Genomic DNA, 24,898 nt, shown 5'->3' with positions numbered 1-24,898 from the left:
TACCTGCCTATCTCCTTTTCCACCTATCCACTCCATCCTCTCCTCCCTGACCTATCACCTTCATCCCCTCCCCCACTCTATGCTAATTTCTCCCCACCCCCACCCTCCTCTAGCTTATCTCTCCATGCTTCAGGCTCTCTGCCTTTATTCCTGATGAAGGGCTTTTGCCCGAAACATCAATTTCGCTGCTCCATTAGGGAAGGTAACTGCTGTCTTTATCTAGTTTGGTCTTCATGTGATTTCAGACACACAGTAATCTGGTTGACTTTCAACTGTTGTCTCGGCATTTAGGGATGACAATAAATTCTGGCCTGGCCAGTAGCATCTAAATTCCATGAACAAATCAAACAAAGTAATTTTTGTTTAGTGCTCTATCTAACCACGTAACTACTGTTGGTGGCCTATAAACTGTCTGCTAAAAGTAATAAAAGAAAAAGATATATAAATTGTTTATTTTCTACATTTGAAGATGTCAAGGTGCAGAAGCATTTGAAATTCAGCATTTTGGATTAGCAAATGGCATATTTATGAAATTTCTAAAGGAACGCCTGTTAGAGGATGAAAAAATCACAGTGTTGCTTGACAGAGTTGCTGAAGGTAAATGCTTTATTATATTAAGATTTTTTTCTCAACTACAGAAGCAGGACTGTGGTTTAGTGGTAAGTACTGCGACCTCACTGTGCTCAGGACTTAAATTCAATTCCAGCCTTGGGTGACTGCCTGTGTGGAGTTTGCACATTCTCCCCATGTCTGCATGGGTTTCCTCCGGGTGCTCAGGGTTCCTTCCACAGTCCAAAGATGTGCAGTCGGCTATTGTACAAAATGCGGAAGAATGGGATTGTGGGAGATATAGCAGTTTGGATCAGTAATTGGCTTGCTGAAAGAGGACAGAGGGTGGTGGTTGATGGGAAATGTTCATCCTGGAGTCCAGTTACCAGTGGTGTACCGCAAGGGTCGGTGTTGGGACCACTGATGTTCGTCATTTTTATAAACGACCTGGATGTGGGCGTAGAAGGGTGGGTTAGTAAATTTGCAGACGACACTAAGGTCGGTGGAATTGTGGATAGTGACGAAGGATGTTGTAGGTTACAGAGAGACATAGATAAGCTGCAGAGCTGAGCTGAGAGGTGGCAAATGGAGTTTAATGCAGACAAGTGTGAGGTGATTCACTTTGGTCAAAGTAACCGGAATGCAAAGTACTGGACTAATGGTAAGATTCTTGGTAGTGTAGATGAGCAGAGAGATCTTAGTGTCCAGGTACACAGATCCCTGAAAGTTGCCACCCAGGTTTGCAGGGTTGTTAAGAAGGCATACAGTGTTTTAGCTTTTATTAATAGAGGGATCGAGTTCCGGAACCATGAGGTTATGCTACAGCTGTACAAATCCCTGGTGCGGCCGCACTTGGAGTACTGTGTACAGTTCTGGTCACCACATTATAAGAAGGATGTGGAAGCTTTGGAAAGGGTACAGAGGAGATTTACGAGGATGTTGCCTGGTATAGAGGGAAGGTCTTACAAGGAAAGGCTGAGGAACTTGAGGCTGTTTTCGTAAAAGAGAAGAAGGTTGAGAGGTGGCTTAATAGAGACATATAAGATAATAAGAGGGTTACATAGGGTGGACAGGGAGAGCCTTTTTCCAAGTATGGTGACTGCGAGCACCAGGGGGCATAGCTTTAAATTGAGGGGTGATAGATATAGGACAGATGTCAGAGGTAGTTTCTTAGAAAGTAGTAAGGGTATGGAATGCTTTTCCTGCAATGGTAGTAGATTTGCCAACTTTTAGTGCATTTAAGTTGTCATTGGACAAGCATATGGACATACATGGAATAGTGTAGTTTAGATGGGCTTCAGATTGGTATGACTGGTCAGCGCAACATCGAGGGCCGAAGAGCCTGTACTGCGCCGTTATGTTCTATGTGCAGGTGGATTGGCTGTGTTAAATGGCCCCATAGCGTACGGGATGGAATGCTCTTCAAAAGGATTTTGCAGACTGAATGGGCCAAATGGCCTCACTCTGCCCTCTAGGGATTCTATGATGCATATTTAATCTGCTTGGATTTGTTATATATGGAGACCAATTGCAATTCTTGAGTCATTAAGCCAAAATAGTGAGAAGTCCGTTCAATTAATACCTCTACTGCCCACTCAGTCAAATAGTAGTGGGTTCAAGCTCCAGGATAAACGTGAGCACATAACTTACGCTGACACTTCAGCAATCCAATTCATTGTTGAAGATGTCTTCTTTCAATAGTTACACTTTAATACACCCGAACAGCCTGTCGCCGTGGTGGCGCAAGCATGTTAAAAGAAGGTCAGGGCTAACAGTCCTTGGCTAACAGTCCTCCCTGAGTCAACACTCATTATAAGGTAAAAACAAGGACTGTAGATGCTGGAAACCAGAGTCTAGATTAGAGTGGTGCTGGAAAAGCACAGCAGGTCAGGTAGCATCCAAGGAGCAGGAAAATCGACATTTCAGGCAAAAGCCCTTCATCAAGAATAGAGGCCTGTCTTCTTGATGAAGGGCTTTTGCCCGAAACGTCAATTTTCCTGCTCCTTGGATGCTGCCTGACCTGTCCTTTTCCAGCACCACTGTAATCTAGACACTTATTATAAGGTTCTGGATTAGTGGTGCTGGAAGAGCACAGCAGTTCAGGCAGCATCCAAATAGCTTCGAAATCGACGTTTCGGGCAAAAGCCCTTCATCAGGAATAAAGGCAGTGAGCCTGAAGCGTGGAGAGGTGTTTATTCAACCATTATTAACTTGATTGTGAAGCCGTACTCTATTTACATTGTACTTTCTTATGCATATCAGTGCAAAAATTTCAACTTCCACATAAAGAATCATGACTTTTTTTCCGTAAATGCTTTGTTTTGTGACAAGTTGCTTCAAAATTTTCTAGTGGACTTAAGGACCCCAGCACAGTAGGTGGTGAGAGACTGGGGAGTCAAAGCCTCAGACCGTAAGGGGAACAGTCACTCAGTTCCTCAGTCAGTCAATTAGTAGTTGGTAGGTAGACCCATTATCCAAATGGGGATGGCAGGGAAACTCTCAGATCTGGTGAGAAGCAGCAGCAATAGGAGAGGTGGAAGTCCCCGTTCTCCAAGTTTTAAAACCTTAACTTAAAAAAAAATGGCCTAAACAGCCAATAGGAGTGAGAAAACCTTTCACTGGACGACCTGTGGCTGCAGCTGAATCCAGATGGAAGAGGAGGCTGTCTAATTCTGTCTGTTGCATTAGACCTTGGCCTGCTGCTGTTACTTCAGGCTGTTGCCATGCTTCCCACTTCTTGTGAGTACGCCAAATGGAAAATTGCAGTTTTCTCCAAGAGGAGACGCTCAGTAGCTTTTAAATTTGTGATTTATTTACGGTGACCTTTTAAGATGTACCACTGTCATTTCAAATGTGACAAAGGCAGAATCATAAGAACAAAGAAAACTTACAGTCCACCAAGCCTGAGCTGATCCAAATCCACCGTCTAAACCTGTCATCCAATTCCTAAGCACCTGTATCCCTCTGCTCCCCACCCATTCGTACACCTGTCCAGATGCATCTTAAATGAATCTACCATGCCTGTCTCTACTACATCTGCTGGCAACGTGTTCCAGGCACCTACCACCCTCTGGTGTAAAGTACTTGTCGCGTGTATCCCCCTTAAACTTTTCACCTCTCATCTTGAAAGCGTGACCTCTCATTATTGAATACTTCATCCTGGGTAAATGCTTATCTCTATCTACCTTGTCTATACCCTTCATGATTTTGTCGACCTCAATCAGGTTCTCCCTCAATCTCCTTTTTTCAAATGAAAACAAAGCTAACATACTCAACCTTTGTTCATAGCTAGCACCTTCCATATCAGGCAACATCCTCATAAACTTTCTCTGCAACCTCTCCAAAACGTCCACATCCTTTTGGTAATGTGGCGACCAGAAATGTACACAATATTCTAAATGCAGCCAAACCAATGCTGTGTACAATTTTAATATGACCTTCCAGCTCTTATACTCGATATCCTGGCAGATGAAGGCATGCATACCATATGCCTTCTTGACCACTCTATCCACCAGTGCAGCCACCTTCAGGGTACAATGGACCTGAACTCCCAGATCTCTCTGCCCATCAACTTTTCCCAAGGCTCTTCCATTTACTGTTTAATTCACTCTAGAATTAGACTTCTCAAAATGCATCACCTCACATTTGCCTGGATTGAACTCCATCTACCACTTCTCCGTCCGACTCTTCAGTCTATCTATATTCTCCTGTATTCTTTGACGGTCCATTGTGCTTTCTGCTACTCCATCAATCCTCATGTCATCTGCAAACTTACTGATCAGACCACCAATGCCCTCTTCTAGATCATTTATGTATATTACAAACAACAGCGGCCCCAGCCCTGATCCCTGTGGAACACCACTGGTCACCTTCCTCCATTTCAAGAAACTCCTGTCAACTACGACTCCCTATCTCCTGTTACTCAACCAATTCTTTATCCACCTAGCTAGAACACCCTGCACACCATGTGACTTCACTTTCTCTATTAGTTTACCATGGGGAATGTTATCAAACACCTTAGTAAAGTCCATGTATATAACATCTACAGACCTTCCTTCATCTATCAACCTGGTCACTTCCTCGAAGAACTCTATTAAGTTGGTAAGGCACAATCGCCCCCTGCACAAAACCATGTTGCCTATCACTGATAAGGACATTCATTTCCAAATATAAATAGATTTTATCCCTCAGTACCTTCTCCAGCAACTTTCCCACCATTGACATCAGGCTCTCTGGTCTGTAGTTACCCGGAATATCCCTACTACCCTTCTTGTACAGGGGGACAACATGAGCAACCCTCCAGTCCTCTGGCACCTCACCTGTATTTAAGAATGCTACAAAGATATCTGTCAGGGCCCTAGTTATTTCCTCTCTCACATCCCTCAGCAACTTGGAATAGATCCCATCCGGTCCTGGGGATTTGTCCACTTTAATAACCTCTAGCCTACCCAACTCATCTTCCCTACTAATGTCAATTGATCCAGAGTAATTAAACTTCTATCTATAATCTCAACATTCACCACGTCCCTCTCCTCAGTGAACACTGATGCAAAGTAATCATTCAGCATCTCACCCATTTTCTCAGGTTCGACACACAACCTTCCTTCCTTATCCTTTAGTGGACCAGTCCTTTCTCTAGTTACCCACTTGCTTCTTATATAAGAATAAAAGGCTTTGGAATTCTCCTTAATTCTGCTCACTAAAGCTATTTCATGACCCCTTTTACCCCGCTTGATTCCTCATTTGAGACTGGGCCTACTCTTCCGATATTCCTCCAGGGCCCGTTCTGTCCTTAGCTGTCTGGACCTTATGTGCGATTCCCTTTTCTTCTTGGCTAGTTGTACGATTTCTCCTGTCATCCACAATTCACAAATCTTGCCTTTCCTATCCTTTGCTTTTAACGGTTTATGCTGATCCTGTACTATCTTTGACAGCCTCCCTCATATCAAATGTGGACTTGCCTTCAAATTGCTGTGTCCAATCTACTTTTCCAAGCTCCTGTCTAATTTTGATATAATTGGCTTTGGCCCTGTTTAGTACTCTTCCCTTAGGACCACTCTCATCTTTGTTTATGAGTAATCTAAAATTTATAGAATTGTGGTCACTGTTCCCAAAGAAATCCCCCACCACAACTTCTACTACCTGGCCTGGCTCATTCCCCAAAACCAAGTCCAATATGGCCCCTTAACTCATCAGACTATTGACATACTGCTCCAGAAAATTGCCCTGGACGCTTCTTAAAAATTCTGCCCCATCCAGACTTCTGACACTACCTGTATCCCAGCCAATGTTGGGAACATTAAAATCTCACATCACCACTACCCTGTTGCCTCTACATCTTTCCATAATCTGTTTACCTATTTGTTCTTCTTCCTCACGCTCACTGTTGGGAGGCCTGTAATACAGACCCAGCAATCAATCCCTTCTTCTTTGTCAGCTCCACCCAAAACGCCTCCATAGTGTGCTCCATTAGCACAGCTGCAATGCAACCTCACCCCCCCCCCCCCCCCCCACCCCCCCAATGCTCCGGTACTCCCTCCCCTTTTCGAAGGCTCTGCAGCCGATCGGTGACATCCCTGACCCAAGCAACTGGGAGGTAACATACCATCCGGGAGTCACATTTTCTGCCACAGAACCACCTATCTACTCCCCTCACAATAGAATCCCCTATGACTATGGCCCTACAAGACTTTTTCCTGCCCTTCTGAATAGCAGTGCCCACCATGGTGCCATGATCTTGCCAACTGCTGCCCTCTCCTGGTGAGCCATCTCCCCCAACAGTATCCAAAACAGTATACCTGTTTTGGAGGGAGATGACCACAGGTGACACCTACACTACCTTCTTACTCTTTTTCTGTCTTTTGGTCACCCCATTCACTGTCTCCCTCAGCAATTCTAACCTGCGGTGTGACCAGTTCACTAAACTTGCTATCCACAACCTCTTCAGCATCGCGGATGCTCCACAGTGAGTCCATCCACAGCTCCAGAGCCGTCATGCGGTCAAACAAGAGCTGCAGCTGGACACACTTCTTGCAAGTGTAAGTGTTAGGAATGTCAGCCACGTTCCTGAGCTCCCACATCAAGCAAGAGGCACATGCCATGGGTCTGAGGTCCCCTGCCATTGTAAGCCTTAGCTTTATATCAACTAACTAGAACCAAACAATGTGCTTAAATATATGAAAGAAAAGAGAGAGAAAAATAAAAAGCCTTAACTTAGAGTCTTTTTCTTCTGGTTAGAGGAGAGGGGGGTGGGAGGGAGAGTGTAGTATCATCTGCACCTTTGTACTGACAGGAGCGTATTAAATGAGTACTAGACCATGGAGCTGGATCAAGTGAATGTGGAGAAAAACTCCACCTTGAGATTTCCTCACCTTATACCGCATCTCAGATTCTGGTCATTACTGGAAGTGAGTGAAAAAGTTGTCTTTGGATAGAACGAGAAAAGGGCAATTGCAATAGGTTTTGCCTTACTGAGATCCTGGTAAAGGGACTATGTTTTGGGATATCAGACATGTAGTCATTTCAACAGAGTAAGCTTGCACTAATTGTCAATATTAGACTTGAAGTATCAGGTGAAGAGTTTACAATACAAACCAGAAATTAACATTACTAGCACCAGCGCTTTAAAAGTGACAATAAAACTAGTTGAGTGAAAATAATAAGTTTAAAACTGTGAAGTGGAGCTTTTGAAGATTGTTGATTTATTTTGAAGTTATTGGACTCATCGTTTTCCTCTTTCCAGTACAAATGAAAGGTGTTAACATCAATTTTCAGATGCTGCCAGTTTTGCTGCTCATTGCCAGGTTTTAATTGCAATTATTTTCACAAATGTTGACTTACTTTCTCATCTTAATGCAGCTCTGATGTTTTAAATTGCAGACATGGGAAAATGTGACCTCACTAAGGGAAAGCAAGCTCTGGAAATTCGCAGCAGTCTCTGTGAGAAGAGAGCCTTGACCGATCCAATCCATTCATCAGGCTGCTCCGCTGAATCACTGGCACGCAACCTGCAGTGGGCAAAGGCCCATGGTAACATATTTCTCATCTCTGGCAATAGCTCATTGGAAGATTGGATTGTAGCCCAGTTTGTGACCGCTCTAGTTATTGTGGAGGTATTTCAAGTATGCAATAAACATGAAAGCTAAGCCAATGGAGGAATGCTAGCAATCTGCATAATTGATTGGGCAGGTTAGGGAGTGGTTTAGATTTTGTAAATCAGTTCTCCCAGCTTGGAGCTTTGTGTGACGGATATTTGCTGTGCCTTGTACAAACGCCTGAGGATGGCGAATCTGACAAAGGCAAACTGATTTATGCACATGAACTCCCCACGTAGATACCTGCTGCACAAACACTGGACTGGGAATGTAGAGTCTACCCCGATATCTCAAAGTAAAAAGCTTGAGTGCAGGAGTATGCAAAAAGAGTTCAGTAATAGGCCTGATATTGTTTACTTTTTAAAAGCCAATTTAGTAGATTTTCCTCAGTGTAAAAGTCGCATTACGAGAGGTGGTATTGTTTTCTCCTAAATGAGTTGGCTTTAAGGTGACTGGTGGGAATGATGTCTATTCCTCCAATGATGCTTTTCAATCTAATAATGAGGCAGTCACATAGTAACAATGCCACTAATAATCCAGAACCCCAGCCTAATGCTGCCACTGTCTTCTCTGAGTTGGTGGCATTTAAATTCAGTTAGTGAATCTAGAATTAAAACTAATCTAATGGTGATGGCAAGCCAATGTCTATTGTTGTAATTCCCATCAGGTTCACCTTCTGAACAAATAGCTGCTGTCCTTACTTGGTCTTTTATGTGACTCAAGACCTACAATCATGTGGTTGACTATTGACTGCACTCTGGGATGGCCTAGCAAGCCACTCTGGTACACACTGACATGGAGTCAAAGAGAAGGAGTGAAACCTTATGGCTAACTGCATTGTGGGCAGGACTAGATACGAAGGAGTGTGGCAGTTCAAGGAGGCACCTAAATGCTCCCCCTCACCCGTTTTCCCCCCCTCCCCCAACCCCCAGCTCAACATTTTGAAGAGAAGTGAGAGATGACAAATGCCCTGTTTAAGTTACTTCTATATGTATTGTTATGCTTCAGGATCATAATCTCACTTGCCCCATTGTTCCTTCATGAATTTGTTTCTTTGTTTATATGTGAGTGGAAGGTGCAAAGGAAAATACAAACAAGTTTATTGCCTGAATAGTGTATTGCTAAAATTGCTACAAAAATAAAACTACAGAAACTTCAGCTAAGATTAATTACTTCAAAGTTAATAATACTGCAACACCTAATTCCATTTTTCATAGTGTGTCAAAGGAAATGTATTTCAGTTACTGACTTAGACATTTAATAGCTAATTAAGTTCTGCATTGATTGCTGTAGGCTGAAGTGTGGCTTACGTTGTCTTATTTGAGAAGAGTCAGAAATCCAATCCTTCTAATTATGTGAGTTTAATGCTGGCTGGAAAAATGGCTTGTAGAATTTAGATCACTTGGAAAGTTCAGCAGTTATTAGGGATTCTCAGCATGACATTTGTTAATTTTGGTGCTGTCTCGCTAATCTAATTGAATTCTGTGAAGATTGGTAGATGAAGATAATTCTGTTCTTGTCATAAACTTTAATTGTAGACAAGTGAATAAGCCCAAATGCAATCAGTGGCATTTAAGTTGGACACGTGCTGCTTGTCCCTGCTAACAAGTATATTAAATTAATCTAGTCCCACTTGCCAATATTTGACCCATATCCCTCTAAACTCTTCTTATTCATTTACCCATCAAGATGCCTTTTAAATGCTGTATTTGTACCAGCCTCCACCACTTCCTCTGGCAGTTCATTCCATACATTCACCACCCTCTGCATGAAAAAGTTGCGTCTTAAGTTACCAATTGGATACACATTTGGCTTAATGGCAAGAGACAGAGAGTAGCAGACTGGAGGCCTATGACCAGCGGTGTTCCACAGGGTCAGTTCTGGGTCCTCTTTTGTTTGTCATTTATATAAATGATTTGGATGAGAATATAGAAGGCATGGTTAGTAAGTTTGCAGATGACACCATAGGTGGTGGCATAGTAGAGACTGAAGGTTTTCTAAGATTATAGTGGGATTTTGATCAAATGGATCAATGGGCTGAAAAATGGCAGGAGAAGTTCATTCTGGATAAATTCAAAATATTACATTTTGATACAATAAACAATGGTGGGGCTTATACAATTAATGGTAGCGCCCTGGATAATGTTGTAGAATGGAGGGACCTGGGAGTGCAGGTACATCATTCTTTGAAGTTTGCATTACATATAGACAAGGTGGTTAAAAAGGTATTTGGTATGCTTGCCATTATTGCTCAGTCCTTTGAGTGTAGGAGTTGGGAAGTCACATTGAGGTTTTGCAGGACATTGCTGAGGCCTCTTCTGGATAATTGTGTCCAATTCTGGTCACCCACTTGTAGGAAGAATGTTATTAAGCTGGAGAGGGTTCAGAAGAGATTTGCCAGCATGTTACCTCGTATGGAAGGTTTAAGTTCTAAAGAAAGGCTGGCTGGGCTGGGGCATTTTCACTGGAGCGTAGGAGAGGTGACCTGAAAGTAGTTTATAAAATAATGAGAGGTATAGATAAAGTTAATGGTAATTGTATTTTCTCAAGGATGGGTATTTCAAGATTAAGGGACACATTTTAAGGTGAGAGAGGAGAGAGATTAAAAAAACATGGGGCAAATTTTATGAGAGTGGTTCACATGTGGAATGAACGTCCTGAGGAAGTGGTGGATGTGGATACAATTGCAACGTTGAAAAGACATTTGGATAGATATATGAATAGGAAAGATTTGGAAGGATATAGGTCAGGAGCAGGCAGTTGGGACTAGTTTAGTTTTAGATTATGTTCAGCATAGACTGGTTGGACCGAAGGATCTGTTTCTGTGCTATATGACCCTTTTTAATCTTTCCCCTCTCATCTTAAACCTAGTTTTAGACTCCCCTACCCTGGCGAAAAGGCATTGATTATTCACCATATCCATGCCCCTCATGATTTTATAAACTTCTATAAACTTCAGCCTCCGACACTTCAGGGAATATAATCCCAGCCTATTCAGTCTCTCCCTGTAGCTCAAATCCTCCAACTTTGGCAATATCCTTGTAAATCTTTTCTGAACCTTTTCAAGTTTAACAGCATCTTTCCTGTATGAGAGAGACCAGAGTTGAAGGCAGTATTCCAAAAGTGGCCAAACCAATGTCCTGTAAAGCTGCAACATGATCCCCCAACTCCTAAACTCAATGCACTGAGCAATAAAGGCATATATAATCTTCACTATCCTGTCTCCCTGCAACTCCACTTTCACGGAACTGTGAATTTTCACTCCAAGGTCTCAATGTTTGGCAATGCTCCCCAGGACCTTACTATTAAGTGTATAAGTCCTACCCTGATTTGCCCTACCAAAGTGCAGCACCTGACATTTCTGTACTCACTTGACGTGAACAAACTCCAAGGCTTGCTTTATCATACAAGAATGCCTATTAAGTTGACGATAAAAGAGAGATTCAAGCTTCATGGTTTGTTGAAGTTGCATTACATGTGATGTTTGGATGGGTAGTAGATAAAATGCCATGTTAAGTATAAAGCAAAGTCTTTGTAGGTAATGTTACACTTATGCTAACTTAGGTTCTTCTTGTATTGAAGTATTGATGATGCCATCTCTACTGTTTCCAAAGTTATGGAAGGGGCAGACAGGAAGGCGGCAGACAGATCACCTAAATTTTATGACCCTCTTGGCATTCAAATCCACAATGAATGAGTGTGGAATCCAACCTTTGGAAAAGTACCTTGTGAAAAATGTTGCTGCAGGTGGGAAATCCAGGATGTAAACACCTTGTGTAAAATGTAGATTGGTCATCAGGCACTATTTCAATTTTGCAAAATGTCACAGCCCTTGGCAACAAACTGCTCAAACTTCTGACGGTTACAGAGTTGTTAGAATGTATTGAATGTAACTTGGCATGGGACACAACATGCTTCCTTAAGCTTGGAGAGGAATTTCACCTAATACTTACTGGTCTAGCTTTATTATGTTGCTTCTTCATTTGTCTCTCTGAAGACATAATGAGTCAGCAAAGAGCATTCAAGGTAGCACTGCTGTTTAGATATGGTTGGTATCATGAGTTGCTTTTTTTTTCATGTGTTTGTGCTTGTACAATCTCATGTTATTTTTGCATTATTCTGTTGAAAAGTACATATATGTCTTCCAGTCTATAATTGCCATCTGATATTTGTGTTTTCAGAGCTACCTGAAAGTATGTGGCTTGAGTTTGACTGCGGTGTCCAAATTCAACTAGGTTTTGCTGCTGAGTTCTCAAATGTCATGATAATTTACACACGTATTGTGAAAAAACCAAAAGGAATTACAATGTGCGAAGCATATGTCACAGATTTTCCACAGGTAAAATTTATATTTTTTCTCCAAAAGAAATTCACAGTTGTACAGTTGGTTACACTGGCATGATTTAAGTGGCAGTGTATTACACTAATGACTTGTACAGGTAAATGAAACAAGTTCTTCATTCTGAAAATTGAACTGAAGTGAAGTGAGCAAGAACATATTTTGAGGTCTGAGCATTAGAATATCCTTGGTCCATTTTTCTGCATGTCCTAGACTTGCACCAGGCTTTGTTCACCCTGTGCTCATTGCTTTACATTGGCTTTTCATTAAGCAATGCCTCTTTTGAAATTTGTTCCCTAGTTCTTTCAAATCTGTCTATGCCTTTGCCACTTCCAATCCCTCTGACCCCTTCCAATCTCCAACATCCATGTACTCGTCCACTCCTGGCCTTTTCGGTATCCCAATTTTAATACTGTCTACAGTTTCTGAGGCCATTAATACTGCTGTTCCTTCACTTCATCTCTCTACCTTTCTTTCATTCTTAAAGATGGATCTCTGGTCAAGCTTTTGGTCATCTGGCCTGAAACCATCTTATGTTCCTCAGTGTTACATTTATTTGTTAATGCTCCTATGGAAGGGCCTTGGAGTAGTTTAATAAATTGAAGAAGCTATCTGAATACAATCAGTTGTTTTTATATCAACAGGTGAATTTCTCCATTGCCATACCACCCCCTCCCTCCAGATTTAAAATCCCGCCTTTTAGCAGTAAATTATTAGGAAAATTGGACAACATAAAGTAGGTGCTGATATGGAAGAGGGACAGTTGAGGGTTTTGTACTAAAGTAGGCATAGGCACAGGAAGTTGTGTAGATGGAAAACAGAAATTAAAAAGGGACAATCACAGGTGAAGTGATATCAGAATATTCTTATATTGTCATCTGTACTCCATTATAGGAGTACCGTGAAAAATCTTTACAAAGTCCACCTCTTATGGCGACATCATAGCTCCAAGTACCTAGATATAATTCTTGAACACAACAGAGAAATAAAAGTAGTTGCATTACTTTACAGAGTTGAAAAATATATTTTAGGAGGACATCATCAAAGGGTTAACATTTGCAATAAAGTAGGAAATTTCAAATAGACATCACATTGTAGCAGCTCAGTGCAGGGACTCCACACATGGTCTGGCCGCCCATGCCAAACCACAGTCCAAAAGCCTTCCCCGCTCTGTTCCAAGCCCCAAAACACTCCGTACCGGCACTCAGCTACTCCAAGGTAAGTCCCAATACTATCTCCCCTTGCACTGGTCTCCGCCTGGAACTCGCTACCTCCGCACTGCCCCGGGGCTGCGTCCCCACTCCCTGCCCCGGGGCTGCGTCCCCACTCCCTGCCCCGGGGCTGCGTCCCCACTCCCTGCCCCGGGGCTGCGTCCCCACTCCCTGCCCCGGGGCTGCGTCCCCACTCCCTGCCCCGGGGCTGCGTCCCCACTCCCTGCCCCGGGGCTGCGGCCCCACTCCCTGCCCCGGGGCTGCGTCCCCACTCCCTGCCCCGGGGCTGCGTCCCCACTCCCTGCTCTGGTGCTTGTATCCCACACACTGTACCGGGGTTTGTTGCTGATATGGGTGTTATGAAATTACCCATCTGATCTTGGTGAATAAAGTTAATATTTTCTCAATTATTCACAAGTAAAAATTATGGAGGAACAAACTGATTTAAGTGGTTTAAATGTAAACATACCTAAAAAACTGGGGACAAATAGAAAAGGTAATCACAAAGACTTTTGGAATCTTAGCCTTTTGTGCCCTGGAGTTGGATTTGAAAGTAAGCTAGTGGTGCTTTTGTTGTATAGTACTGTGTTTCCCGTTGTCTGTGAAGAAATTATGGGCAAACTATACAAGAAATTTTATGGCAAGTTGTGGACTGCATGCCTTCAATTTCCCAGCATGTGTATAAGGTGGGTGAAGTTCCCTGCTGATAATCTGGACTCAGAACCTTACCCCATCTGAGTGTGGCATGTGCTTTTTACTGAAGGTTTGCTGCTTTTATGATGGGGGTATATTGGTGTAATTGGCTGGCAACATTCAGTGCCCTTATGAACCTGCATTCAGCTAAATGGTCTTTCAGAACTACAGGACCAACAATGTGACAGTAGAGGACTTTGATATGTAGTCAGCAGAATATATTTTGTAAACAGGATCACATGCGCTTGCTTTTGCATCTTCAGTATCTTAAAATAGATTAGATGGTATTTAAATATGTAAAGAAGAGAAATCTTAGTTCTCTTGCATTTAAAGTCCTTCCAAATGATGTGCTATCAATCTTAAATGGATCCCTGAGCTAAGTGTAGAACAGAGATTGCATGCCTAATGAGCAAGATTTGGCAATGAGCCCGATTCTGTTCAGATGTCCAACACCAACTGGCTACAGAGTGGTATGGACATTGGATGCAGTATGATACCAGTCTACCTACCCCCTTTTACAGTTGACGTTCAGGGTGGGAAAGATAAGCAAAGTATAAGAAATAAAATTTGAAATGAAAGTAGTGTCTCTGGAATGTCTACTTGAATGTGCATTCATTACGCAAGATAAAAAGAAATACGGTCTGGAAGCAAAGACGGAAAGGGCAATCAAATCTTGAAACAGTTGTAAAGTGATAAACAACAAAATAGTTCAGAAGGTAATATGGTTGGGAAAATTAAGTCTTTTGCTCTGAAATGTCACTATTACCAAAAAGGACCTTACCTCCTTCCCGTTTTTCAGTGTTGATATCTGTAATACACTAGCAGTGAGTAGCATCCTGTCCTTTATTTATTAATAGACAAATGTGTTTTAGACCATATTCGGACATCAGAGAGATGAAGTAATATTTTGTAACATTTTATACTTACTTTTGAAATTGAAAACCAACTTGCAGCATCTAAAACTGAATGTAATCATGTAAATCATATTGGTATTTAATTTAAATATGTTTCTATTAATTTTCTTTTATATTCTGAGAATAGGACCTAGACATTGATCCTAAAAAGGCAAACAAAGGAACACCCGAAGAAACAGGAAGCTACCTACTCTCCAAGGATTTACCAGAGCAGTGCCTTTACACGAGACTAAGTGCTTTACAGAAACTGAAGGTAACGTCTTCATGTCCCAAATGCAGATATTGAACTATTCAACAGATGATAGCTTATTCTTATTCCAAGCTATTTAAACTAATGTGGTACAGTGTACTGCTTTTGTTTAAAGTCAGTTTGCTAGCCCACTTTGTGCTGCAATGGTATTCATGTATACTTTTGTTTCTTATGTCCCCAGTTGTTATAATTCTTTTCCTACCAGCACCCTTATTTTCACCATTTAGCTTTCAAACATAATTCCCTATAAGAACTATCAGAAAGATATAGTTCAACAGCAACATACATTTATTCAGCACCTTTAGTTTAAAACGTCCAAGGATGCTTCACAGAATGTTATCACACAAAATTTGACACCAAGCCACATACATGAACATCAGAACAGAACAGCAGCAGAACTTGGAATTCCAGAACTTGCACTTAAGCTGTCAAAGACATGGCTGACAATGGTAGAATGCTTAGAAATGAAGGCATGCAAAGATCACGGAGGTTTACAGCAGTAGTGGAGGTTACAATACTAACCTGGGGAAAAGTAAGACCATGGCCACATTAGAACACAAGGATAAAATATCAAATTTGAGGCTTTGCCAGACCAGCAGCTAATGTAGATTAACAAGCATAGAGATTGCAAAGCAATTCCAGTTCTGTACCCCCCCCCCCCCACCCCCCCAGCCAAAAGTATTTCACCATTTAACCAGGCCAATTGGTTATCATTAATTTAAAATCCATTTAACTACCTTTTCTCCATCTAATCTTGGAAGTGTCAGTTAACCAATATCCTCAATCTTTAGAGGAGGGAGTTCTGGATCTCTACTAATGACAGCTGTGACAGCACGATCTAACTAATCTGTACTTCAAACATATCAGAGCATTATTAATTAGTTTGTATTCAGAAATGGCAAGGGAAGTAACAGAGATGTCCTTACTGTGCAGCTGTTTGGTTTTCGCATTCATGTCAAACGTTGTACTCTCCATGGTGAAAGGATCCTGGCTGCATCAGTATAAACATACTTTAAACAAGGTCACAAAGAGACATGTGAAACTGAAAAATTACAAAAACAAAGTTCCACTCATTCTCTAACAGCATTATTCAGTATTTGTTAATGTTTCATTAATCAGGAATGAACAGAAATAAAAGCTAATCTTTCCTTTTGCATGATTCGGAGATGCCGGTGTTGGACTGGGGTGTACAAAGTTAAAAATCACACAACACCAGGTTATAGTCCAACAGGTTGGACTGTAACCTGGTGTTGTGTGATTTTTTTCCTTTTACAGATTTAGACACCTTGCACCATGTAGCTGAACATCACTCTTTTGCCAAATCTTTTTTCTCCCCCTGGTGTTTTTCTAAGTTGCTTTTGCAATTAGAATCCATTAACCTTCTAGTCTGATGAAAAGGTTACATTTACCCTTCATGCTTGTTGCTTAGATTAGATATCTATCTGTCCACTGTAAATCATCAACAAAGTGCTATTAGGCAGCAGTCATAAATGACCTGCTCACCAATGCTCAGTTTGCATTACACCACAAACACACAATGCTAAACATTGTTACAGCTTCAAATAAGAAGATCAGGTGAGTTCCTGAGGTGAGGTTGTAATGATAGCAATTGCTTCTATGGATGGAATCATGCCTGAAGCAACAAATTTGCATTCAACCATGTGAATTAGGAGTAAGAGTAAACCACTCAGAACCTTGAGTCTGTTCTGCCGTTCAGTAATATCAAGGCTGATCTGATTACTCACGTTCCCACCTCCTCTTAATAACCATTCACACACTTGCTTATGAGGAATCTATATACCTGTACCTTGAAAGTTTCTGATGTCTTTGCTTTCACCATTTTTATTCAAGAATACAGTTCCAAAGACTCTCAATGCTCAGTAAGGAAAAAAAACTCCTTACCTCCATCTTAAATGGACACCTCCTTAATTTTAAACAATTACTAATACTTCTAAATTCTTTCACAAGAGGGAACCTCCTTCCCACATGTACCCTGACTAGATCACTCAAGATTTTATATACTTCAATCAAATTTGTCCCTTACTCATCTAAACAGCAGCAGATATGCACTTAATCTGTCAATCTTTCCTCATAAAACAACATACCTATTCCAGGTATTAGATTGGTAATTTCTGTGAACTGCTCCCAATGCTCCAGTCCTCCAGAAATGGTTTTGCCACTTAAAAACAAAATCATACAGATGATGACAATATGAAATAAAATCACAAGTTCTGGAGAAACTCAACAGGTCTGACAGCATCCAAGAGGCAAGAAACAGAATCAACACTTTGAGTCCTACGTGACTCATCTTTGGAACTGATGTGTGGTCTTGCCAGTGCTGTATACCTCTCTACTTTCAGTTCTGAAGAATGGTTACTGGACCTGGAATGATAATTCTGGATTAGTGATGCTGGAAAAACACAGCAGTTCAGGCAGCATCCAAGAAGCAGTAAAATCGACGTTTCGGGCAAAAGCCCTTCACCAGGAATACAGGATGAAGGGCTTTTGCCCGAAATGTCGATTTTACTGCTCCTCGGATGCTGCCTGAACTGCTGTGCTTTTCCAGCACCACTAATCCAGAATCTGGTTTCCAGCATCTGCAGTCATTGTTTTTACCTGAAATGATAATTTTATATTCTCTCCACAGATGTTGTCAAACCTGCTGAATCTCTCCAGCAATTGTTGTTTTAGTTCCTTACACACAATAAACAATACATTTCTATTAATTTTCTTTGACTGCCTGCTGTTTATGTATACGAACCTTTGATGTTCATGAACTAAGACCCCCCCCCCCAGATTACTCTGCATTTCTGAGCTCCTCAATCTCTCACCATTTGGGTAATATGCATCTTTTATATTCTTCTGGCAAAAATGGGCAATTTTTCAATTCCACATATTATATTCCATTTGTCAGATCTCTGCCTACTCACTCAACCTATCGATATATTTTGATGGCCTGCTCAAATCCTCTTCACATCGTAATTTTACACCTATCTTTACGTCATCATCAATTTTAGCAATCATCCTTTTTTTTCAGTTTACTCACAGGCTGTAGATAGCACTGGCTGCGCCAGCATATATGACCCATCCCTAGTTGTCCTTGAGCGGGTGGTGGTGAGCTGCCTTCTTGAAACTCTGTAGTCCATGTTCTGTAGATAGACCCACAATGCCCTTAGGCAGGGAATTCCAGAACTTTGACCCACTAAGACAGAAGGAACGCTTATACATTTCCAAGTTAAAACGGTGAGTAGCTTGGAGGGGAACTTGCAAGGGTGGTATCTGCAGCTGCCCTTGTCCTTCTAAAAGGTAGTGGTCATTGATTTGGAAGGTGCTGTTTCAGGACCTTTGGTGAATTTCTGCAGTTTGTCTTGGAGATAATACACAATGCTGCTACTGAGTGTCTGGCAGTGAGGGAACGTAATGTTTGTTTGTGGATGTCAGTCAAGTGGTCTGTTTTGTCCTGGGTGGTGTCAAGCATCTTGAGAGTTGTTGGAGCTGCATTTGGCCAGACATGTGGAGAATATTCCACAATAAGGTCAAAAGTGGGGACATTCACTGATCATTGCACAGTTTTCAGTACCATTCACATTTTCCTCAGATAACGAAACACAGTCTGTACCAGCATGCAGAAAGCACTGGACAATATCCAGGTGCCACAAAAAAAGCAAACAATAATCAATGACAACAAGAAGAAGCTTAACCACCCTCTCTGAAATGCCCAAATCATTTACTATCAACACCTTGAGTATCACCTTTGGTGAGAACCTCAATTGATATATCCACTTAAATGCCATGAATACTAGAACAGGTTGAGGAACTAGATACTTTGGATAACTGGCAAATGGATCATCTGGTGAATTCTTTTAGCCTCACAACTACCTAAAAGTCTCAAATCAAATGGAACATGATGGAATGCAGTTATTCACTGCTCTAGATAGACCACACCTGAAGCACTTTGTATAGTTCCAGATAGCACTCATTAAGAGGAATCTGTCGGTCTTGAAGAAGTGCAGTGCAAATTTATCAGAATGATACCCAGTCTGTAAGAGTTATATTATGAGGAGAGATTACACAAACTGGGTCTTCAGTCCAGAGAATTCAGAAAGATCAGTTTTGATTAGGTTCATGTTTTCAAGACGTTAAAGGATATGGACAGGATAGCTGGAAACTATTCCTGCTGAGGGTGTTAACTAAAAACCAAAACCAGACCTTGCAGTTAGGAAACGGTTCTATACTAGAAAGACTGTCGAAGTCTGGAGCGCTCTTCTGAAAGCAACAATTGTAGCTCAATTATTTATTAAAAATTTAAAATCTGAGACTGATCAATTTTTGTTAACCAAAAGTTTACAGGAATGTGCAAAGGTGATCGTGTAAAATTAGATAACAGATCAGCCATGACTTTACTGAATGACAGAGCAATTTTGTGAACCACGGTATGACAGAATGGTTACAGAATGAAAGGAGACCATTCAGCCTGCCACATCTGTGCTGGTCCTATAAAGGTTATATTTCAGATTTCCTAATGCCATTTTTTTACCACTCCCTGCACTTTCTTTCTTTTCAGATAATCCAATTCCTTCTTGAATACTTCAAGTGAGCTTGTTTCCACAACACACATAGGCAGTACGTTCCAAACTTGCTGCATGAAAATTTTTCTCTTCGCATCATTATTGTTTCATTTGTTCATTACTTTAAATCTGTGTTCTCTAATTCTCAATTCTTTCACTACTGAGAGCAGGTCCTTCCAATCAATATTTTCCATATCTCTCAAAAGTCTGAATATCTCCCTTCAACCTTCTCTTCCAAAAGGAAATGCCTTAACTTCTCCAGTTTTTTTTATTGTACTGAAGTTCCTAATTACTGGTTAGAATCTCATTCATCTTTCTGCTCTCGCGGAAGGATGTGAAGCTATTAGGCAAAGTTTAGTGGCCAGAATTGGACATATTGCTCCAGTTGAGGCCAGACCAGTGTTTCATACAAGTTTAACATAACTTCCTTGCTTTTGTAATCTCTGGCCCAAGTGAGAAAGATCAAATATCTTTTTCCTGACAACCGACAATGGGTTCTTGGTCAACATTAGACTCTTAATTATAGATTTTTATTGAATTCAAATTCTACCACCTACTATGGCGAGATTCAAACCAAGATCCTCAGAACATTTCCTGGGTCTCTGAATTAACAGTCCAACAATAATATCACAAGACCTTTGCCTCCTGTGTAGTTTATATGTATATTTTATATATAATCAGAATTAAAACACTTGTGTTACTGCTAGCAAAATTGTCGCTTCAGATGTCACAACAATCTACAAGAGTGTTTTCCAAGTTGAAATGTATGACACAAGGTCATAATGCTTCACCGGAACAATTTCATTTTATAAAATGATATAAATTTTTATTCATGTAATAACATTTTTCAGGAGGTCTGTATTCTTCTTCTGTCTTAACATTAGCAAGTTCATGCTTAAAAAAAACCGTAGGTGGGATTTTAGCCAATGTTTCCCCAAAGATCAAAGAAAGCTTAAAATGAGAAGCTTAAAAGAACTCCCTGGTGGTTTTTGCCTCTCTTTGGCACATAAATGTCAGCCTTGGATCTTTTAACGTTTTAAATTACAATGCGATTATACAAGATTAACATACCATTAGTGCCACATTGAAAGAATGCAACACTTTAAGCTTGTCTTGAGTTATAAATTTTGAGTTAGAAAGTTTCAGTTATAAATTTTGAGTTATAAATTTTGGAATACTATTCAATTTCCTGCTTCAATTCATCATTTGTTTGTTATGTTTAGCTTCTTGAAGAGAAGTGATAAGGATAAAACAAATGTAAATTCATGTTCTTCTGCTGTAGGAACGACTGGTCTTCACAGCCTGCCTCCGTTATCGATATCAAGGACTTGATGAATCTGTAGAAGAGGCCAAGGAGGTAGATGTAGGAAAGCCACTCATTGCAAAGCTGGATATCCATCGCACCATTAGGAGGAACAGCTGCCTAGTGACCTGTCCTATGCCTCACAGCCCATTACACAGCCCAGTGCATAGCCCATCTCACAGCCCAGTGCGAAGCATGGCTTACAGTCCCGAATTTGAGCATTACCACCACCACCACAACCAACATTATCAAGCTAACTCTCACCTCGGAGTCTACAACCCAAATTCATCCATGATGGGTGCAGTAGGCTGCACCATTCCTGCTGACAGCTGTAAATACAACACGTATGCACGTATGTCAGATTGGAGTCAAAGACCACACTTCTGTAGTGGCAGCGTAAGAGAAATCAATATTCCTGTTGAGAATGATATCAATGATCTGCAGTCTGATTTCAATACCTGTCTTCAATTCACTGAGCATTAACATGCAAACAATTGTCCGGAATATACTGAGGAGGATTGTCCACTGGAGCAATACTGGCTCCCACTGGAAGAAACAAAATGTAGACTATCTCCATTTGAGTGATGCACCAATGATGAGGCTGTCCAATGTATTTTCCATTATCTGCACAATTGTAATGCTGGACAGTTGGGCATTTGTGAACAATTACATAGACTTGGGCCATCTTGAAGGTTATCAGCTGTTTTCCATCCCTTCTCAGGATGCCTTCCATGCGGCTGTTTGTGCAAGAATGACATTTAAATATTATGGTGGGAATTAACCATTACTTAGATTACTTACAGTGTGGAAACAGGCCCTTCAGCCCAACAAGTCCACACCGACCCTCCGAAGCGCAACCCATCCAGACCCATTCCCCTACATTTTACCCCTTCACCGAACACTACGGGCAATTTAGCATGGCCAATTCACCTAACCTGCACATTTTTGTACTGTGGGAGGAAACCGGAGGAAACCCACAGACACTGGGAAAATGTGCAAACTCCACACAGTCAGTCGCCTGAGGCGGGAAACGAACCCGGGTCTCTGGCGCTGTGAGGCAACAATGCTAACCACTGTGCCACCATGTCCTTACTGTTGTCAATGACTGTATCAACCTTTAATTGTTTTCTCTGCTGCATCAGACATATATTACCTGCACACATTCATAATTTATTGGCAGTTTTAGCAGAAGGACCATGGTCTATAATGCAGAAGGCATGAATGTCAAAGTATTCATAAATCAGACAATGGCGATGAGGAGAATCTAAAATTGAATTGAAACATTGAAGCATTGGATAGGTATATGGAGGATAGTGGGTTATTGTAGGTTAGGTGGGCTTTGATCGGCGCAACATCGAGGGCCGAAGGGCCTGTACTGCGCTGTATTCTTCTATGTTCTATGTTCTATGTAACATTTCCAGACTGTAGAAGGAAAGTAATATAGTTGGGGAACAGGTCACACAGTTTTAAAATCCAAAGAGGGAAGGTTAGACTTACAGATGCTGGAGTTAATTTTGATTTAGTTACAATGAGGGCACAATAGATTTATTCATCAGTCACTCACATTAGACTTATAGAATCATGCAGTAAAGAAGAAGCACTTTGCCAAAACTATACTCTATCTCCCACTTTCCAGCACTTGTCCCATTGTCTTGAATGTTAAAACCTTTCAATTGTTCGTTCAAGTACGTTTAAAGGTTGTGAGATTTCCTGCAACAACAATTGAGTGGCACAGTGGTTAGTACTGCTGCATTATAGTGCCAGGGACCTGGGTTTGATTCCCACCTCGAGTGACTCTCTGTATGGAGTTTGCACATTCTCCTCGTGTCTGTGTGGGTTTCCTCCCACAATCCAAAGATGTATGGGTTAGGTGAATTGGCCACAGTAAATTGCCCGTAGTGTTAGGTGCATTATTCAGGGGTAAATACAGGATAGGGGGACGGGTCTGGGTAGGTTACCCTTCGGAGGGTCGGTGTGGGCGTCTTGGGCCAAAGGGTCTGTTTCCATACCGTAGGTAATCTAATTTAATCTAATTTCAAAAAGAACCAACTACCCTAACTGACTACCCTATGAACCCGGTCTGCCACCTTCAGAGGTCTGTGGGTAGATAATTAATGTCTTTTCAGCAGCATAATCCATTAAATATATTCCAATATTTATGTTAGAATGAAAATGGAAATCATTGCATTGACATTCCAGAAAGTAATGCACAAAGTAGTGTCATAGATGAAGTGAGGTTTTAGTTTCAAATACAAGAATATCACAGATGACACATTGTAAGGGTGATAGTTTCACTCCACAGTGTACAATAAAACAATAAGTTTGTTCTCTTTAAACCATTTAGGATCTCTCCATGTATGCAACACAATACAAGTGTGACCAGGACAGTCACCAACCTGAAACTTTGTGATGAATCATCATTTAATATAATTTGCCAACTCATTTTTTCTTGCTTTGCTTTCATGGCCTCATTGTTGCCCTTATGTAAGTTATTAAAAATAGTCTCAAATTCACTCCTCTCTCCCTCAGTCTGAATGTAGAATTAAATCATATTGTGGTTTCTGACATAAGGCTTATAATCTTATAGCAAAGGCACCCATACTTCATTGATACATGTGAGGTCTGGTATAGTCTGCTCCAGAAGATGCTGTTCTAAGAAACAATCCTGAAAGCATTCCATGAACTCAGCAGCCAGGCTGCTTTCACCTATCATACTTTTCCAGCCTGCATATATATTTAAGTCTACTATGATTCACTTTGTGCCTTTCTAACAGGCTCCCGTAGTTTTTTTTCCCTTTATGCTCCACTCTCCAATATGGTTATTATGAAGGACAAAATTGTCTCCCTAGTTACTATGGGGCCCCTTAAAAATCAACAAGGACATCTATGTGTGGAACCGCAGGAGGTGAGTGAGATCCTAAACAAATATTACATGCCATTATTTATTGTGGAGAAAGAACAAAGCTAGGGAACTCAGAAATAAATAGTGGTATGTTGAAACAATTCCACATTACAGAAGAAGAGGTGCTGGAGGTCTTAAAATACTCATAGAGAAGATACTGAGGGACAAGATATATGCACATTTGGGAAAAAATGGACTAGTAAGTGACAGGCTATTGGGCTTTGTATGGGGAAGATCATGTCTCACCAACCTGATTGGATTTTTTGAACAGGTAACAAAGATAATTGATGTGGGAAGGGCTATAGATGTAGTTTATATGGATTTTAGTAAGGCATTTGATAATGTCCCACATGCAGAATGGTACACAAACTAAAATCACATGAGATTCAGGGTGGGCTGGCTAGGTCGATACAAAACTGAGTTGGTCATTGAAGACAGAGGGTGGAAGGGTGTTTTTTCAGAGTGGAGACTGGTAATTATTGGTATTCCAAAGGGATCAGTCTTAGGTCCTCTGTTGCTTGTAGTATATATAAATGATCAGGAGGAAAATATGAGTGCTCTGATTAGTAAGTTTGCAGGTGACACAAAGGTTGATGGGGTTGCTGCTGGTGTCAATGACTATGAAAAGGTACTATAGTATATAGATAGATTGATGACTTGGGCACAGAAATGGCACATGGAGTTAAATCCAGACAAATGCGAGGTGATGCATTTTGAAGGATCAAATGTAGGTGTGAATTATACTGTAAATGGCAGAACCCTGAGGAACATTAATATATAGATGGATCTGGACGTGTAGGTCCATAGTTCCTGAAAAGTGGCAACACAGTTGACCAAGGTGATTAAAAAGGCATATGGCATATTTGCCTTCATCAGTTGGGCCATGGATTACAAGAGTTGGCAAACCATGTTGCAGATATATAAATCCTATTAGACCACATTTGGAGTATTGTGTACAGTTTTGCTCGCCACACCCCTAGAAGGACATGGAGAGAGTGCAGTGAAGGTTCATGAGGATGTTGCCTGGTCTCAAGGGCATTGGCTATGAGGAAAGGATAAAAAGACTAGGAATGTT

The 24,898-nt window shown here is 41.1% G+C and overlaps 1 protein-coding gene across 5 annotated transcripts in view; it reads left to right on the top strand.

The window, feature by feature from the left end:
• malt1 (MALT paracaspase 1) overlaps nucleotides 1-23,427 on the top strand; it is a 145,453-nt gene extending 122,026 nt beyond the window's left edge. For 3 of the 5 annotated variants that reach the window (XM_072573668.1, XM_072573647.1, XM_072573639.1), the window contains 5 exons: nucleotides 470-597; nucleotides 7,429-7,578; nucleotides 11,825-11,982; nucleotides 14,928-15,053; nucleotides 20,901-23,426. In XM_072573668.1, the coding sequence (XP_072429769.1) occupies nucleotides 470-597; nucleotides 7,429-7,578; nucleotides 11,825-11,982; nucleotides 14,928-15,053; nucleotides 20,901-21,404 (1,066 nt within the window). In that variant the 3' untranslated portion in view covers nucleotides 21,405-23,426. Of the gene's footprint in view, nucleotides 1-469; nucleotides 598-7,428; nucleotides 7,579-11,824; nucleotides 11,983-14,927; nucleotides 15,054-20,900 lie in introns of all 5 variants that reach the window. The other 2 variants (XM_072573678.1, XM_072573657.1) reach the window with 1 other exon arrangement.
• The last annotated feature ends 1,471 nt before the right edge of the window (nucleotides 23,428-24,898 follow it).

Source organism: Chiloscyllium punctatum, chromosome 1 (genome assembly GCF_047496795.1).
Source record: "Chiloscyllium punctatum isolate Juve2018m chromosome 1, sChiPun1.3, whole genome shotgun sequence".
NCBI lineage: Eukaryota > Metazoa > Chordata > Chondrichthyes > Orectolobiformes > Hemiscylliidae > Chiloscyllium > Chiloscyllium punctatum.
Note: the sequence above shows the minus strand (reverse complement) of the source record. Positions and strands in the feature narration are given on the sequence as shown.